Source organism: Panthera onca, chromosome B3, assembly GCF_046562875.1.
Source record: "Panthera onca isolate mPanOnc1 chromosome B3, mPanOnc1 haplotype 2, whole genome shotgun sequence".
Lineage (NCBI taxonomy): Eukaryota > Metazoa > Chordata > Mammalia > Carnivora > Felidae > Panthera > Panthera onca.
The window spans coordinates 84,418,770-84,437,845 of NC_138344.1; the positions used below are offsets into that span (position 1 = coordinate 84,418,770).

The 19,076-nt window shown below is 35.3% G+C and overlaps 1 protein-coding gene across 6 annotated transcripts in view; it reads right to left on the reverse strand.

The window, feature by feature from the left end:
* The window catches only part of RALGAPA1 (Ral GTPase activating protein catalytic subunit alpha 1), a 263,713-nt gene that overhangs the window by 43,390 nt on the left and 201,247 nt on the right, over positions 1 to 19,076 (reverse strand). For all 6 annotated transcript variants that reach the window (XM_060619520.3, XM_060619522.3, XM_060619525.3 and 3 more), the window contains 2 exons: positions 17,992 to 18,115; positions 16,368 to 16,523 (listed from right to left, as the gene is read on the reverse strand). In XM_060619520.3, coding sequence (XP_060475503.2) covers positions 16,368 to 16,523; positions 17,992 to 18,115 — 280 coding nt within the window. The remainder of the gene's footprint in view (positions 1 to 16,367; positions 16,524 to 17,991; positions 18,116 to 19,076) is intronic.

Consider the following 19,076-nt stretch of genomic DNA (forward strand, 5'->3'; position numbering starts at 1 on the left):
GAGAGAATCACAAGCAGGTTCCATGCCGTTAGTGCAGAGCCCAATGTGGGGCGCGAACTCACAAACTGTGAGATCATGCTCTGAGCAGAAATCAAGAGTTGGACACTTGCCTGACTGAGCCACCCAGACACCCCAATAATTTTAAATTTAGAATTAGCTTAAAAGAAAAAAAGTTAAAAGTTTTTCTAAAGTGTGATGTTAGCAAAATGGTGGACCAGGGAAGCTCTAAGCTCTTATTTCTCCATAGAAACACTGAAAAATATGAAACTTATATGTAGAAATTTCACAAAAGAACCTGTTACAGCTAACAAATGAATTCAGCAAAGTTTCATGATACAAAATTAACACATGAAAATTAGTTGCATTTCTATATACTAGCAATGAACAATTAAAGGTTACAAAACAATTCCATTTATGATTGCATCAAAAAGAATAAAACACTTACAGAAAAATTTAACCGAGGAGGAAAAAGACTTGTATACCAAAAACTACAAAACAGTGTTGACTTTAAAGACTACAGGAATAAATGGAAAGACATCCCATGTTCATTGAATAGAAAACTTAATACTGTTAAGATGACAGTATTACACACGCGCGCGCGCGCACACACACACACACAAAGATGATAGTATTACACAAAGTGGTCCAAAAATTCAATGCAATCTCTATCAAAATCCCAACTAAGTTCTTTGTAGAAATAGAAAAACCTATCCTAAAATTCATCTGAAATCTCAAAAGACCTTGAATAGTAAGGACAATATTGGGGGGAAAAAAAAAAAGAACAAAGTTGTAGGACTCTTATTACTTGATTGAAAAACTTACTACAAAGCTACAGTAATTAAAGCATTTAATTAAAGCAAAAGACCTCCCCACACATTTAGACCAAGAAATGCATATGGAATCCAGAAATAAACCCTTGCATATAAAGTCAGCTGATTTTTGACCTGAATGCCGAGATCATTCAATGAGAGAAAGTGCAATCTTTTCAACAAATAGTGGTTGGAAAACTAGATAGTCATAAGAAAAAGAATGAAGTTGAACCCTGATCTCCACTATATACAAAAATTAACCAAAAATGGATTCAAAAATTAAAATGTAAAAGCTAAAATGATAAAAATCTTAGAGGAAAACATATGGGAAAATCTTCATGACATTAGATTTGGCAATGATTTATTGAACTGACACCAAAAGCAGAGGCAACAAAACAAAAACGTGATAAATTGGACTCCATCAAAATTACAATTTTTGTACATCAAAGGACACTATCAAGAGAGAAGACAAGCCACAAAATGGGAGAAAATATTTGCAAGTCATATAACAGATAAAGGATTAACATCTAGGATATATAAAGAACTTCTGTAATTCAACAACAAAAATGCAAACCTAATTAAAAAATGAGTTAAAGACTGAATAGACATTTCTCCAAAGAAGATATACAAATGCCAAAAAGCAATGAAAAGCACATCACTAGTCACTAGGGAAATGCAATTCAAAACCACAATGAAATACCACTATGCATCTATCTATTAAGATATCTACATTTGTTTTTAATGGAAAATAACAAGTGTTGGCAAGGATGTGCAAAAATTGGAACCCTTGTGCATTGCTGGTGGGGATGTAAAATGGCACAATTACTGTGGAAAATAGTTCTAGTTCCTCAGAAAACCAAACATACAATTTCCCTATCACCTAGAAATTTCACTCATAGGGATATATCTAGAAGAAATGAAAACTGGGGGGTGCCTAGTCAGTTAAGCATTTGACTTCAGCTCTGGTCATGATCTCACAGTTCCTGAGTTTGGACCCCACATTAGGCTCTCTGCTGTCAGCACAGAGCCCATTTTCAGATCCTCTGTCCCCTCCGCCATTTGTACTCTCTCTCTTTTTAAAAAATAAACATTAAAAAAATTTAAAAAATTGAAAACAGGGATTCGAACAAATACTTACATGACAGTGCTCAGTGCAGCATTATTTACAATAGCCAAAAAGTAGAAACCACCCAGTGCGTCTATCAGGTGAATACACAAAGTGTGCTATATACATATAATGGGATATTATTCAACCACAGAAAGAAATGAAATTTTGACACCTGATACAACATGGATGAACCTTGAACACATTATATTAAGTGAAATAAGACAGACACAAAAAGACAAATACTGTATGATGCCACTTACATGAGGTACTTAGAATTGGCAAATTCACTTAGTGTTTACCAAGGGCTGGGAGGAGGGGAGAATGGAGAGTTACTGTTAATGGGTAGAGTTTGTGTTTGAGAAGATAAAATTCTGGGATTTCCAGTTCACAGTATGGTACATAAGAAGCTTAGAAGTTGCCACTTTATCCTAACAAGTAAAAGCTGAACAAACTGGAAAATCAAATACACTTCTTAGATTAGAGAAGTAAGGTCACAGAGCAAATCACTGCCCCCAAAATTGGACAGGCAGGCAAATATGGAGAATGACAACAAAGCAGACACCTCTGTCTGAAACTTGTGGCAAGGTAGGAAAATGTAAATTGTAATTGCAAATTCCTGGAGACTCAGTATGGACAGGCCTAAGAGGCTGAAGATACATCAAAACCAGAGTTAGATATGGCAGGGATGATAAAATTACAACTATGATTAACATGCTAAGGGTTCTAATGGAAAAAGCAGACAACATGTGAGAACAGATAGATAACATAAGCAGAGAGATAGAAATTTTCAGGGAGAATTAAAAAGAAATGCTAGAGATAAAAAACAAAAAAAAAACAATCTAACTGACATGAAGAATGCCTCTGATGATCTCATTAGTAAACTAGACATGGCTAAGGAAAGAACCTCAGTCTGATAACAATAGAAACTTCTAAACCTGAAATCCAATGAGAAAAAAGACTGGAACAAAAACCCCAAACAAAATATCCGAGAACTGTGGGACCACAAACACTGTAACACACATAAGAGAAGAAGAAGAAAGAAAGGAACAAAAGCATTATTTGAAGCAAAACTGAGAACTGCCCCAAATTAATGTCAGATATCAAATCACAGATCCAAGAAGCTCAGAGAACACTAAGCAGGATAAATGCCCCCAAAACTACATTTAGGCATATCATCAAACTTCAGAAAATTACAGATAAAGAAAAAAATCTTAAGACAGAGGAAAAGAGCTATTTTATTTATAGAGGAGCAAAGATAAAACATCTGACTTCTCCCCTGAAACCACACTAGCAAGAGAGTGAAGTGAAATATTTAAAGTGCTGACAGACAAAACTACTGACACCTAGAATTCTGTACTCTGTAAAATAATCCTTCAAAAGTAAAGGAGAATAAAGACTTTCTCAAACAAAAATTGAGGGAATTTGTTGCCGGTAGACCTACCTTACAAGAAATGTGAAAAGAAGTTCTTCAGAGAGAAGGAAAATCATACAGGTTAGAAATACAGATCTATATAAAGAAAAGCACCAAGTAATCAATAACTGAAGAGAAAATAAACTTTCATTTTTCTTATTCTTAATTGATCTAATAGATCACAGTTTGTTCAAAGTAATAATAGGAACAATGCATTTGATTATGTATGCTTATGTATGTGTGTATATATATATGTGCTTATCTATAAGTAAAATAAATGATAGCAATGATACAGGGCTAGAAGGGAAAAATTAAACATATGATGTTATTATAAGGTATTTGTAATATCCATGAAGCAGTATGGTATTATTTGAAAGTGGACTTGGATTAGCTCTAAATGTACAGTACAAACTCCAGGGCTGTGGCTAAAAAAAGTTAAAAAAGAAAAGAAGTATAATTGATATGCTAAGAAAGGAGAGAAAATGGAATCATTTTATAAAGTGCTCAGTTATAACTAGAGAAGGCAGAAAAAGTGTGGAATATGAAAACAGAAAGAACAAGGGTAACAAATAGAAAAAAGTAACAAATGTGGAAAATATTAGTCCAACTATATCAATGATCACTTTATATGTCAATGGTCTAAGTATACTATTAAAAGACGGACACTGTCAGAGTGGATCAAAAAAATAAGACCCATTTTAAATACTAAGACATCTAGATTAAAAGTAAAGGAATGGAAAAATATACCATGATAATACCAATAGAAAGAAAAGTGGGAGTACCTATATTAATTTCAGACAGAGCAGACTTCAGAGCAAGTAAAGTTATCAGGGATAAAGAGGGACATCACTTAATGATAAAGAGGCTGGTACTCCAAGAAGACATACCCAATCCTTAATGTGTATGCATCTAACAACAGAGGGTCAAAATATATTAGGCAAAAAACTGATAGAACTGCAAGTAAAAGTAGAAGAATCCACTATTATAGCTGGAGACTTTAATACTCATCTATCTGAAATGGAGAGATCCAGCAGGCAGAAAATTGGTAAGGATATAGTTGAACTCAACAGCTCTATCAATCAACTGGATATAATTGACATTTATAGACTACTTCATCCAACAATAGCAGATTACACATTCTTCCCAGATTCACAAGGAATATTCACTAGATTGACTACATTTGGGCCATAAAACACACCTTCATAAATTTAAAAGAATAGAAATCATACAATGTCTATTTTCAGACCACAATGGAATTAAACTAGAAATCGACAACAAAAAGATAGCTGGAAAACCCCCAAATACTTGGAGATTAAGCAACTTCTAAATAACACATAAGTCAAAGTATTCTCAAGAGAAAATTAAAAATATTTTGAACTAAATGAAAATGTTCTGGAAATAGATACTTGTGATGATTGAACATTATAAATGTTTATGCCAATGAACTGTACATTTAAAAATGGTTAAGATAGGACTTGTGAGAAGATAGTGGAGTCCAAGTATCCTAAGCTCACCTCATCCCACAGACACACTGAGGTAACAGCCACATCAGTGAAACTAACTCTGAAAATGACTCACAACTTGAAGACTGGCAGAACAGAGCTTCCATAGTTAATGGTACAGAGAAGACCACATCAAAAACAGTAGAAGGAGCAGAAGCGTGGTTGGGAACTCTCCCTCCCAGAATCCTCCCCTGTCCCTGTGAGAAAAATCATAAACGAGAGAGACACTCTAAACATGAAGAAGCAAGAGGATCAAACCCAACCCCAGGCACCCCAGGCATGGGGATCCCCATGAGACTTTGGCTTTGAAAACTAGTGGCTTAAATTTGAGGATTTTTCAATCAGTAGGGTTTAACTCTGACTACTTTAAAACTGAGTTCCTGGGGTGCCTGGGTGGTTCAGTTGGTTAAGCGTCCAACTTTGGCTCAGGTCATGATCTTGAGGTTTGTGAGTTCGAGCCCCAAGTCGGGGCTCTGTGCTGACAGCTCAGAGCCTGGAGACTACTTCTGATTCTGGGTCTCCCTCTCTCTTTGCCCCTCCTCTGCTCGTGTTCTGTCTGTCTCTGTCTCAAAAAAAAAACAAACAAAAAACACCAAAACCAAACATTAAAAAAAAAAAAAACAAAACTGAGTTCCCACCCTTAAAGAGCCAGCATAACAAATAACCCAGGAGATACACAGCACAGAAGCAGCAGTTTGAAAAGCAACTGGGGTAGGGCGCCTGAATGGCTCAGTTGATTGTCTGACTCTTGATTTTGGCTCAGGTCATGATCTCATGGTTTGTGGGATTGAGCCCTGCATCAGGCTCTGCGATGGCAACATGGAACTTGTTGGGATTCTCTCTCCTTCTCTCTCTGCCCCTCCCCTGCTTATGCTCTCTCCCAATCTCTCTCAAAAATATATAAACATTAAAAATAAATGAAGGAGCACTTGGGTGGCTCAGTCGGTTAAGCGTCCAACTTCAGTTCAGGTCATGATTTCATGGTCCATGGTTTTGAGCCCCACGATTGTCTCTGTGCTTACAGCTCAGAGCCTGAAGCCCACTTCAGATTCTGTGTCTCCCTCTCTGTCTCTGCTCTTCCTCTGCTTGTGTGCTCTCTTTCTCTCAAAAATAAATAAACAAACATTAAAAATAAAAATCAACTGGAGAAGTAGATTTAATCTATTTACTAATCTCAAAACGTGTTGGAGGGGCAGGGATCTTTGGAAGAATTTTCCAAGAACAAAAGTGCCGGCTGGCAGACCATTCCTCGCCTGCCTCCCTTCCACCCTAGACAGCCAGATATTTGTGGGAAGCAGAGTGAACGTTCTCTGTGTATCTTGTTAGCACCATGGTTCCCACCCCATCCAACCAGCCCTACTCCACAGACATTCCTGCAAAGTGGCTCCTGCTCTGAAAAACCCTGCTGCAAATAACCCTAGCAGAAACCTGCGCCACTCCAAAGTGATTTGTGTCTTGGGGACAGGAGAAGATAACCACACACACCAGTGTGCCCACAGTCTTGGCAGCCGAACCTTGCAACTGGCAATGCAAAGGGAGTGCCCTGCTGATCAGTGTGACTGCACCCCTACTCATGTGACTAGGGGCAGGCACCTGGTCTGTTGGCCCCACTCATCAATGGAAGCCTCTAAGAGCAGAACAGGGAGAGAGCCATATAGTGCCTAGGTTGAGGGCAGGTATCTGGTCTGACTGCTGATACCACCCAACTACAAGCATGTGGTGGCCCCAGACAGGCCCCTTAACAGCACAGGGGCCAAACTCCTGCCCAGTATGCTCACAACAGGCAAAGTGGGCCACTGTAGTTGACTGTACTGAATGCAAACACAGCTCAGCCACAACAGTACGGAGCATGCAGCTCACATAGGAGACACTGCTGAAGTGCCTGGTTCTGATGAACAGGAGAACATTGTGCTAGAGGGCACCAAAGGATGTCTTCTTCATAAGGCTACTACTTTGCAGATCAGGAGATGTAGCTGACTTTCCTGATACACAGAAACAAACACAGAGAGTCAGACAAAATGAGGAGACAGAGGAATTATGTCCCAAATGAAAGAACAAAACAAAGCCACAGCAAAAGAGCTACATGAAACAGAGATAACAATAGGCCTGATAAAGAATTCAAAGTAATGGTTGTAAAGATACTGTATTTGAGAAAACAGTAGGGGATCTCAATGAGATCTTCAAGAAGGAGATAGAAAATATAAAAAAGAACCAGTCAGAGATGAAGAACTCCAATTCTATAACTGAGATAAAAAAAATACACTAGAGGGAATCAACAGCAGATCAGAGGAGGCAGAAGAATGGATCAGTGATCTGGAAGGAAGAGCAATGAAAAGCAACCAAGCTGAATAGTGAACAGAAAAAAATAAAAAATGAGAATAGGTTAAGGAAAATCTATAACATCATCAAGCATAAACACATTCACATTACAGAGATGTCAGGAGGAGAGAGAAGGAAATAAGAGATGAACACTTCCCTAATCTGGGCAGGGTAACAGAAACCCAGATCCAGGAAGCACAGAGACCCCCAACAAAACTAATCCAAAGAGGTTCATACCAAGACATAATAATGAAAATGGCAAAAAGTAGTGAGAAGGAGAGAATTTTAAAAGCAGCAAGAGAAAAGTTATACACAAGGGAAACCACATAGGGCTGTCAGATGATTTTTCAGCAGAAACTTTGTAGGCCAGAAGGGAATGTAATGATATATTCAAAGTACTGAAAGGAAAAAACCCTGCAACTGAGAATACTCTACCCAGCAAGATCATCATTCAGAATAGAAGGAGAGAGAGAGTTTCCCAGACACACAAAACCATCACCACTAAGTCAGCCTTACAAGAAATGTTAAAGGGAATTCTTTGGGTGGGAAGAAAAAGCCAAAATAGTTGTAAGAAAATAACGAAAGGAAAAAAATTTCACAAGTAATCACAAACATATAATAAAAGTAGATTGACCACTTATAAAACCAGTATTAAAGTTAAAACACGAAAGTAGTAAAGCCAATTATCTTTATAAAAATCAGTCAAGGGATTCACAAAATAAAAGGATATAAAGTATGATATCATATACATAAAATGTGGGGTGAGGAGTAATAATAGATTCAAACATAAGTGACCATCAACTTAATACAGACTGCTATATGCATAAAATGTTACACATGAACCTAATGATAACCACAAATCAAAAACCTGTAATAGATATACAAAAAATAAAGAGAAAAAAAATCAAACCATTAACACTAAAGATAGCCATCAAGCCACAGGGGAGAGCAAGAGAAGAAGGAACAGAGAACAGCTACAAAAAGAACTGCAAAACAAGAAACAAAATGGCAGTAAGTACATACCTATCAGTAAATAGTCTAAATATAAATGAACTAAATGCTCCAATCAAAAGACAAAGGATGACTGAATGGATTAAAAAAGGAACATTTATATCTTGCCTAAGAGAAACTCACTTCAGACCAAAGGACACATGCAGACTGAAAGTGAAGGGATGAGAAAACATTTATCACGCAAATGGAAGCAAAAAGAAGGCTGGAGATGCAACACCTATATCAAACAAAATAGACTTTAAAACAAAGACTGTCTGAAGAGACAAAGAAGGACAATAAATAATCATAAAGGGAACACTCCAACAAGAGTTGTAACAATTGTAAATATATATGTACTCAATACATAAAGCAACTTGTAACAGACATAAAGTAGCTTTTGAATGACACCATTAGGCCAGATGTACCTAACAGATATATTCAGACATTCCTTCCAAAAACAGTGAAATATATATTCTTTTCAAGTGCACATGGAACATTCTCCAGAATAAATCACATTAGACCAAAAACAACACTCAATAAATTAAAAAACGATTTAAATCTTATCATGCATCTTATCTGACCACAACAGTATGAAACTAGAAATCAATCACAAGAAAAAGATGTGGGAAAAACAAAATACATGGAGACGAAACACATGCTACTAAACATTAAATGGTTCAACCAAGAAATCAAAGAGAAAATACAAAACACATGGAGCCAAATGAAAATAAAAACACAAGGGTCCAACATCTTTGAGATGCCGTACAGGCTGTTCTAAGAGAGAAATTTATAGTAATACAGGCCCACCTCATAAAACAAAAATCTCAAATAAGCAACCTAACCTTACACCTAAAGGAACTAGAAAAAGAAGAACCAAGAAAGCCCAAAGCCAGTAGAAGAAATAATAAAGATTAGAGCAGAAATAAATGAAATAGAAACTAAAAACAATAGAACAGATGAATAAAACCAGGAGCTGGTTCTTTGAAAAGATCAACAAAATTGATAAACCTTTAGCCAGACTCTAAAAAAAAAAGAACCCAAATAAATACGATCAGAAATGAAAGAGGAGAAAGAACAACCAACACCACAGATATTCAAAAGACTGATTATAAGAGAGTATTATGAAAAATTATATGCCCACAAATTGGACAACCTAGAAAGAACTGGATAAATTTCCAGAAACATAGAACCTTCCAAAACAGATTCAGAAAGAAATAGAAACTTTGAGCAGATAAGTTACTAGCAACGAAACTGAATCAGTAATCACAAAACTCCCAACAAACAAAAGTCCAGAACCAGATAGCTTCACAGGTGAATTCTGTCAAATATATAAAGAGGAGTTAAGATCTATTCTTCTCAAACTACTCTAAAAAAGAGAAGAGGAAGAAACGCTTCCAAATTCATTCTACAAGACTAGCATTATCCTGATACAAAAACCAGATAAAGACACTACAAAAAAAAAAAAAAAAAAACAAAAAAAAAAAAACAAAAAGCAAAAACACTACAGGCCAGTATCTGATGAGCACAGATGCAAAATCTGCAACAAAATAATACAACAATGCATTAAAAAAATCATTCACCATGATCAGGTGGGATTTATTCCTGGGATGCAAGGGGTGTTTCAATGTTCAAAAATTAATCAACATGATAATCACATTAACAAGAAAAACAATAAAAACCATATGATCATCTCAAGAGATGCAGAAAAAAGATTTTACCATTCATGGTAAAATCTCTCAAAAAAGTAGGTTTAGAGGGAACATACCTCAACATAAGAAAGACTACGGATGAAAAACCCACAGCTAACTTAATATTCAATGGTGAAAAACTCAGAGCTTTTCCTCCAAGATCAGGAACAAGACAAAGATGTCCACTCTCACTACTTCTATTCAACATAGTACTAGGAGTACTAACCACAGCAATCAGAAAAGAGAAAGAAAGAAAAGCCATCCAAATTTGTAAGGAAGAAGTAAACCTGTCACTATGTGCAAATGACATTATACAATAGAAAACTCTAAAGACTCTACCAAAAAACTACCAGAACTGACAAATAAATTCAGTAAAGTTGTAAGGTACAAAGTCAATATATAGAAATACGTTGTATTTCTTTACACTAATAAAAAAGAGGGAGAAAGAGAAATTGAGAAAACAATCCCATTTACAATTGCTCCAAAAAGAATAAAATGCCTAGGAATAAACTGCACTCCTAAAACTATAAAACACTGATGAAGGAAACCGAAGATGACACAAATGGAAAGATATTCCTTGCTCATGGAATGGAAAAGCCAACGTTTTAAAATGTCCATACTGCCTAAACCAATCTATGAATTCAATAAAACCCTTATTAAAATACCAACAGCAAGTTTTACAAAACTAGGATAATCCTAAAATTTGTATGGAACCATGAAAGACCCCAAAGAGCCAAAGCAATCTTGAGAAAGAACAAAGCTGGAGGTATCATAATCCCAGATTTCAAGATACACTACAAAACATTAGTAATCGAAACAGTATGGTACTAGTACAAAAACAGACACATAGATTAATGGAAGAGTACAGAGAGCCTAGAAATAAACTAGTGCTTATATGGTCAACTAATCTAAGACAAAGGAGGGAGAAATATACACGGGGGGAAAAGACAGTCCCTTCAACAAATAGTAGTGGGAAAACTGGACAGCATGCAAAAGAATGCTGCACTGGACATGCAAAAGAATGAAACTGGATCACTTTCCTACACCATACACACACACAAAAAAAAACCTCAAAATGGATGAAACATCTAAATGTGAGACATGAAACCATAAAACTCCTAGAAGAAAACATCGGCAATAATTTGACATCAGCCACAGAAACATTTTTGTAGCTATGCCTTCTCAGACAAGGAAAACAAAAGCAAAATTAAACTACTGGGACTACAACAAAATAAAAAGCATTTGCATAGTGAAGAAAATCATCAACAAAAGGACAAGGCAGCCTACTGAATTAGAGAAGACATCTGCAAATAACATACCTGATAAGGACTTAATACACTATCTTAAACATATAGAGAACTTGTCCAACTTAACACCAAAATAACATGATTAAAAATGGGCAGAGGACCTGAATGACATTTTTCCAAAGAAGACACACAGATGGCCAACAGACACATGAAAAGATGCTCAACATCATCAGGGAACAACAAATCAAAACCATAATGAGATACCACTTTACACCAGTCTGAATGGCTAGAATCAAAAACAAAACAAAAGAACTGCCATGAAATAATAAGTATCAGCAAGGATGTAGAGAAACAAGAACACTTGTGCACTGTTGGTAGAAATGCAAACTGGTGCAGTCACTGTGGAAAACAGTAAGGAAAACAGAATTATCATATGACCCAGTAATTCCACTACTGGGTATTTACTCAAAGAAAACAAAACACTAATTTGGAATGATATATGCACCTCTGTGTTTACTGCAGCATTATTTATAACAGCCAAGATACAGAAGCAATCCAAGTATCCATCCACAGATGAATGGATAAAGAAGATGTGGTAATATATATACATTAGAACATTACTCATCCATAAAAACAAATGAGATCTTATCATCAGTGACAATTTAGATGGACCAAAAGGTATAATGCTAAGTGAAACATCAGTCAAAAAAAGACAAATACCAAATGATTTCATTCATGTGTGGAACATAAGAAACAGAACAAACTAACAAAGAAAAAATGGACAAAGACAAAATCAGATTCTTAAATACAGAGAAAGAAACCTGGTGGTTGCCAGAGGGGAGAAGGGTGGAAGGATAGGTGAAATAGATAAAAGAGATTAAGAGTACACTTATCAATAATAATAATGAGCACTGAGTAATGTATAGAACTGCTGAATCATTATACTGTACACCTAAAACTAATGTGACACTGTATGTGAATTATACTTCGGTGAAAAAGAAATTTCCAAACCCTAAAAATATTAAATAAAAAAAATTTTTAAAGGTGAAAATGATAGATTATATTTTTTACCACAACAACAAAAAAAACTTTCTGTAGGTGTAGATGAAACAAACTATTAGCGTTCAATGTTTAATCCCTCAAAATTCTCTAATAAATCCAGCACTTACAAATTTTACCATTTAATAATATAATTTTAATTAGAACTCAACCATTTAACAATTCTTAAATGATATAATCCTCCAAAATTAATTTTTTTATGATAATGAATTGTTAAACATCTGTTTCAGAAACTTAAGTAATTAAGGACAAACCCTCATGACTATTTTGAAGAAAATAAGAAATCTTACTTATTTGACATTTCAACAAAGGTCACAGGAAAAAGATTTTATTTTATTTTTTTATTATTTATTTATTTATTTATTTATTTTTCAATATATGAAATTTATTGTCAAATTGGTTTCCATACAACACCCAGTGCTCATCCCAAAAGGTGCCCTCCTCAATACCCAGCACCCACCCTCCCCTCCCTCCCACCCCCCATCAACCCCCCATCAACCAAAACTGAGTTTGTTCTCAGTTTTTAAGAGTCTCTTATGCTTTGGCTCTCTCCCACTCTAACCTCTTTTTTTTTTTTTCCTTCCCCTCCCCCATGGGTTTCTGTTAAGTTTCTCAGGATCCACATAAGAGTGAAAACATATGATATCTGTCTTTCTCTGTATGGCTTATTTCACTTAGCATCACACTCTCCAGTTCCATCCACGTTGCTACGAAGGGCCATATTTCGTTCTTTCTCATTGCCATGTAGTACTCCATTGTGTATATAAACCACAATTTCTTTATCCATTCATCAGTGGATGGACATTTAGGCTCTTTCCATAATTTGGCTATTGTTGAGAGTGCTGCTATAAACATTGGGGTACAAGTGCCACTATGCATCAGTACTCCTATATCCCTTGGGTAAATTCCTAGCAGTGCTTTTGCTGGGTCATAGGGGAGGTCTATTTTTGATTTTCTGAGGAACCTCCACACTGTTTTCCAGAGTGGCTGCACCAGTTTGCATTCCCACCAACAGTGCAAGAGGCTTCCCGTTTCTCCACATCCTCTCCAGCATCTATAGTCTCCTGATTTGTTCATTTTGGCCACTCTGACTGGTGTGAGGTGATATCTGAGTGTGGTTTTGATTTGTATTTCCCTGATGAGGAGCGACGTTGAGCATCTTTTCATGTGCCTGTTGGCCATCCGGATTTCTTCTTTAGACAAGTGTCTATTCATGTTTTCTGCCCATTTCTTCACTGGGTTATTTGTTTTTCAGGTGTGGAGTTTGGTGAGCTCTTTATAGATTTTGGATAATAGCCCTTTGTCCGATATGTCATTTGCAAATATCTTTTCCCATTCCGTTGGTTGCCTTTTAGTTTTGTTGGTTGTTTCCTTTGCTGTGCAGAAGCTTTTTATCTTCATAAGGTCCCAGTAATTCATTTTTGCTTTTAATTCCCTTGCCTTTGGGGATGTGTTGAGTCAGAGATTGCTACGGCTGAGGTCAGAGAGGTCTTTTCCTGCTTTCTCCTCTAGGGTTTTGATGGTTTCCTGTCTCACATTCAGGTCCTTTATCCATTTTGAGTTTATTTTTGTGAATGGTGTGAGAAAGTGGTCTAGTTTCAACCTTCTGCATGTTGCTGTCCAGTTCTCCCAGCACCATTTGTTAAAGAGACTGTCTTTTTTCCATTGGATGTTCTTTCCTGCTTTGTCAAAGATGAGTTGGCCATACGTTTGTGGGTCTAGTTCTGGGGTTTCTATTCTATTCCATTGGTCTATGTGTCTGTTTTTGTGCCAATACCATGCTGTCTTGATGATGACAGCTTTGTAGTAGAGGCTAAAGTCTGGGATTGTGATGCCTCCTGCTTTGGTCTTCTTCTTCAAAATTACTTTGGCTATTCGGGGCCTTTTGTGGTTCCATATGAATTTTAGAATTGCTTGTTCTAGTTTTGAGAAGAATGCTGGTGCAATTTTGATTGGGATTGCATTGAATGTGTAGATAGCTTTGGGTAGTATTGACATTTTGACAATATTTATTCTTCCAATCCATGAGCAGGGAATGTCTTTCCATTTCTTTGTATCTTCTTCAATTACTTTCATAAGCTTTCTATAGTTTTCAGCATACAGATCTTTTACATCTTTGGTTAGATTTATTCCTAGGTATTTTATGCTTCTTGGTGCAATTGTGAATGGGATCAGTTTCTTTATTTGTCTTTCTGTTGCTTCATTGTTAGTGTATAAGAATGCAGCTGATTTCTGTACATTGATTTTGTATCCTGTGACTTTGCTGAATTCATGTATCAGTTCTAGCAGACTTTTGGTGGAGTCTATCAGATTTTCCATGTATAATACCATGTCATCTGCAAAAAGCGAAAGCTTGACTTCATCTTTGCCAATTTTGATGCCTTTGATTTCCTTTTGTTGTCTGATTGCTGATGCTAGCACTTCTAACACTATGTTAAACAACAGCGGTGAGAGTGGGCATCCCTGTCGTGTTCCTGATCTCAGGGAAAAAGCTCTCAGTTTTTCCCCATTGAGGATGATGTTAGCTGTGGGCTTTTCATAAATGGCTTTTATGATGTTTAAGTATGTTCCTTCTATCCCGACTTTCTCAAGGGTTTTTATTAAGAAAGGGTGCTGGATTTTGTCAAAGGCCTTTTCTGCATCGACTGACAGGATCATATGGTTCTTATCTTTTCTTTTATTAATGTGATGTATCACGTTGATTGATTTGCAAATGTTGAACCAGCCCTGCATCCCAGGAATGAATCCCACTTATCATGGTGAATAATTCTTTTTACATGCTGTTGAATTCGATTTGCTAGTATCTTATTGAGAATTTTTGCATCACAGGAAAAAGATTTTAAGTACCACATAATTATCATGCTTAATATAGTGAAGTAAAAATATCCTGACATAATTTTCTTTAAAAAATAAAAAAAGCTTTTTAACAAAAAATGATGAACTTTGTTCTGTTCTTGTGTTTGCAATCTAAGATACTATTAATATTAGACTTTAGAAGTTGTATATGGAGTCCTGAAAATGATAATGATAAATATGAGTCATGGGCAAGTTCTTAATGATTAAAATGATCTTTTTGCACTATACTCATAATTGTCTCTAGGTGTGACTTATTTTCATAGAGATTTAACATGAGTTGATGGAAGAAAGTGCTTAATTGAAGTTTTAATGAAGTTTTGTACTCCAATCCAACTCTTTACCATCTTCTTGTCGGTATTCATGGTTCATTTTCTATTTCTAAAAACTACAGGACAAGAAATTCTATACTACTAAATTACTACTCATTGCAATCTAATTAGCATCCATATATAATTATCAACCATTAGTCATTTAGTAGGAAATTTCCAGTAGTATTCTAAACTGTAAACAGAAAGCATCAAGGGTATTAAATCAATCTTACCAAATATTTGCGAGCAGTTCTGAAGTTCCTTTACAAAAGAGCAGGAGAATAATCATTTCCATAGTGTATTAATAAAGCATAAAGAGTTTTGATATCATGCAGAAGAGTATCAAGTAAAATGACCAATGATATTAAGTTAGCAGTTTTTATTGCTAACTTAATTGAAGGAGGAGGAGGAGGAAGAGAAGGTAAAGAAATGTTGGACAAGGTAAGGTTTTACTCTTAAAAATATTTCTCCCTAAGAAAACCAAACATGGACTGAATATATACAACTGTGCTAGAACAGCTTTTGAATGCCAGTGCCAGCCACAGAAAAATGGTAGTGTAGGTTTTAAAAGATGTGGGCCATCAAAACCATTCCATCATATCTCTCATAAATTCTAAGGCAGTAAACTGTTTTTCATAATTAATGAAGGCTTACTTAATTTGCTCTGTTAGTTTTAGTTAAAACTGGTGATAAAGTATGTTATATTTTAAGTGCTTTGTAATAATTTATCTATATTTTTTGCTCTCTCTCATTCAGTGTAACAGTTATATCTATCCATGTGTGAAAAGACTTGAAATACAATTTCACCAATTTGAACATATAAAGAAGTTTTCTCAATTTGTCATATCCCCATTTTCTTGAAGACAAATCCTTTGTTAAGGCAATTAACTTTCAATGTTATTGTTAAAGAAAACAGCATTTGCTTTACAACAATCCTGTTTCTGAAGACAGCATTAAGTGAAGAGTGTGGAGTACTCAGAAACAGTGCTTGATCAGTTAGATTACTTACATATTTTATATATTTATTTTCTTAATTACTAGGATTTCAATGTTTTTTTCTCAGCACTTACTTTTTTGGTCAAAGAGTCATCAGTATCAGAAGGCATTCTTGTTGATACATGAAATATTACTTCTACTGTGGAGGTAGCAAAATACGGTGTGGTCAATCCAGTGCTTTTGTTTTTTTGTAGTCCTCCCATGAAACCACAGTGGTTTGTAAGATTGACCTGGGAGCAATGAAGAGACACATAATATTAGTCAACTAAACAAAACTCAAGAACTTACTATTGAAAAAGACTCAAATTTCTCAATTTGCAAAAATATATGGAGAACAAGCCTTTTGCATGTTCTCAACTAATGCTTGATCCAGAATTATTAGTTAGAGCTGCTCTGTTCACACTGGTACTTTTTCTTAGGTATTTGAGGATGCCTAATTAGCAGGAGTTAATTAGGAAAGAAATCAACTGTTGTGCACTATGCATCTTTTGTTAGGCTACTAGGTGTTAATGCTAAATTGTGAAGGCTATGGGAGGACACCAAGGCCAGAGAGAAAAATCAAGTGGCAAAAACCAAGACTGGAAAGTTAAAACAATAATGTCACTTTGATAAGATGATTAATTAGATATGTCATATTTACACATTGAAACTGGTTTCTTAATTATCAGTACCTATCACACAGCTCAGAACAAAAATACAAAAATGCAGAACTGCACTTCTCATGCATTAAAAAACTACAAATTAATCTGTGCATATTTTTGCACATATTTTTTTCCTGAGTATAAATAAAAGACATGCTAATATCAGGGTCACTGCATTGAGTGATATTCCTTGGACTTGTGTGATACACAAAGCCAGCAACTTGTCTTGTCTTACTGAAAATTAAAGAAATACTAGAAAGGAAAAAGAAACACAAAAGAAAAAAGAAACTTAAACACTGCTTGCATCTCTTCACTCGGAGAAACCACTTTATATGTATATTTTTAAAAAATAAAATCTGAAATATGGATGGACCTAGAGGGTATAATGCTAAGTAAAATAAGTCAGTCAGCTTATGATTTCACTCATATGCGGAATTTAAAAGACAGAACGGATGAGCAAAGAAAAAAAGGAACAAACAAAAAAGCAGACTCTTAAATACAGAAAACTGGTGGTTGCCAGAGGGAAGGGGGGGCGGTGTGGGTGAAATAGATAAAGGGAATTGAGTATACTTATTGTGATGAGCATCGAGTAATGTATACAATTAATGGATCATTATACTGTACACTTGAAAGTAACATAACAGTATGTTAATTATACTTCAATAAAAAATTAAAAAAAAATCCAAGTAACTGATAAAGTGAATTATAAAAACCAATCTTTGTACCATGTGAACTAAACATGTCTCAACTATCAATATCAGTTACAATGGCTGAACATATGAAAAATTAGTTTTTACACCATTACTACCAGATTGCCTCATCACTTATAAAATTTAAAAAAAAATTGGCTCAGTAATACATTCATATAATTAAAAATTCAAAAATATACCAAAATTCTTCCTTTGATAGCTCTTGTGTATAGCTACTCAGTTCCCCTTCCAGAAAGCAGTTTGTTAAATATCCTTCCAAAAATGTCTCTCTCTGTCCCTCCCCCACTTGCGATCTTTCTCAAAAATAAACAAACATAAAAAAAAAAAAAAAGAAATAAAAACAATACCTCCCAACCAAGACCGGCTACAAAATCTTCATATGCTTGACTTCCACCTGTATTGGTAAGAATGGAATGTTTGTCTTCTTGTCCTTCAGCAACATAAAACACTGCGATCTTGTGAGTCTCTCGACTGTAAAATAAAATATTATACCATTCATTTAATCATTAATTTATCTATTCACTCATCCAATAATTAAGTTCAATGTACAAAGTATGTGGCAATAAAAAGAGGAAAATGAATTAAATCTTATAACCTACAGAGGAAGATATGTAATTGTAAGTAAAAAATTAGGAAAGTTATAAACTTGCCAGTGGAATAAAAGAAAGGTTTGATTACTTCCGACTGGAGAAACAGAGAGACACTTAAAGGAAAGAGTAATACTAAGTTTGGTGAAGGCAAGTGAGATCTGACAAATGAAGAGGAGAAAAGAGTATCAGGAAAGACATGTGTGAATGCATGAAGCACCTAAAGAATTCTCTATTGTACAATGTAGATGAATCCCACAGTTAAATGGATGTGTTTTAGAAATAAAACTAAGTATAGCAGTAGAAATATGAGTGAGAAATGATCCATTTCTTCAAAGTACAAAATAAGAAATTTATACACAAATATTATAGAACCATATGGAATAACTGACAAGGTCTTGGACATTTTTTTAAGGTCTCCCTCAAATTAAAACTGCTCATAAAAACAAATTTCTTGAGTGACATTTGGCCTTCCAAGTTAACTAGGGCATACTACATTCGGTCTAGGGTGATTTAACAACGCATGGACTAATGAACTTTATGATCAGAGGTAATGTTTTCACTACTATCGTATGTAGGAATTAAAAAGGAAGCAAACAAACCTAAGAAAGGTTAGTCAGACAACTAGATTTTCCTACACATTTTGAAGGAGCTATAAGGTCATGAATGTGGGTTTCAGCAACTTAAAATCAGGAACGAAGATATTTTAGCTGCTTTCACTGATAGCAATATTTCACTTTATGCGGTGAACACTTAGGCGATTTTCGGTGTATTTAGTGTACTGGCGGGATAATCTAACCCAAGGAATAAAATGTAATTTTAGGGGGGGAGGGGGACAACTTCCA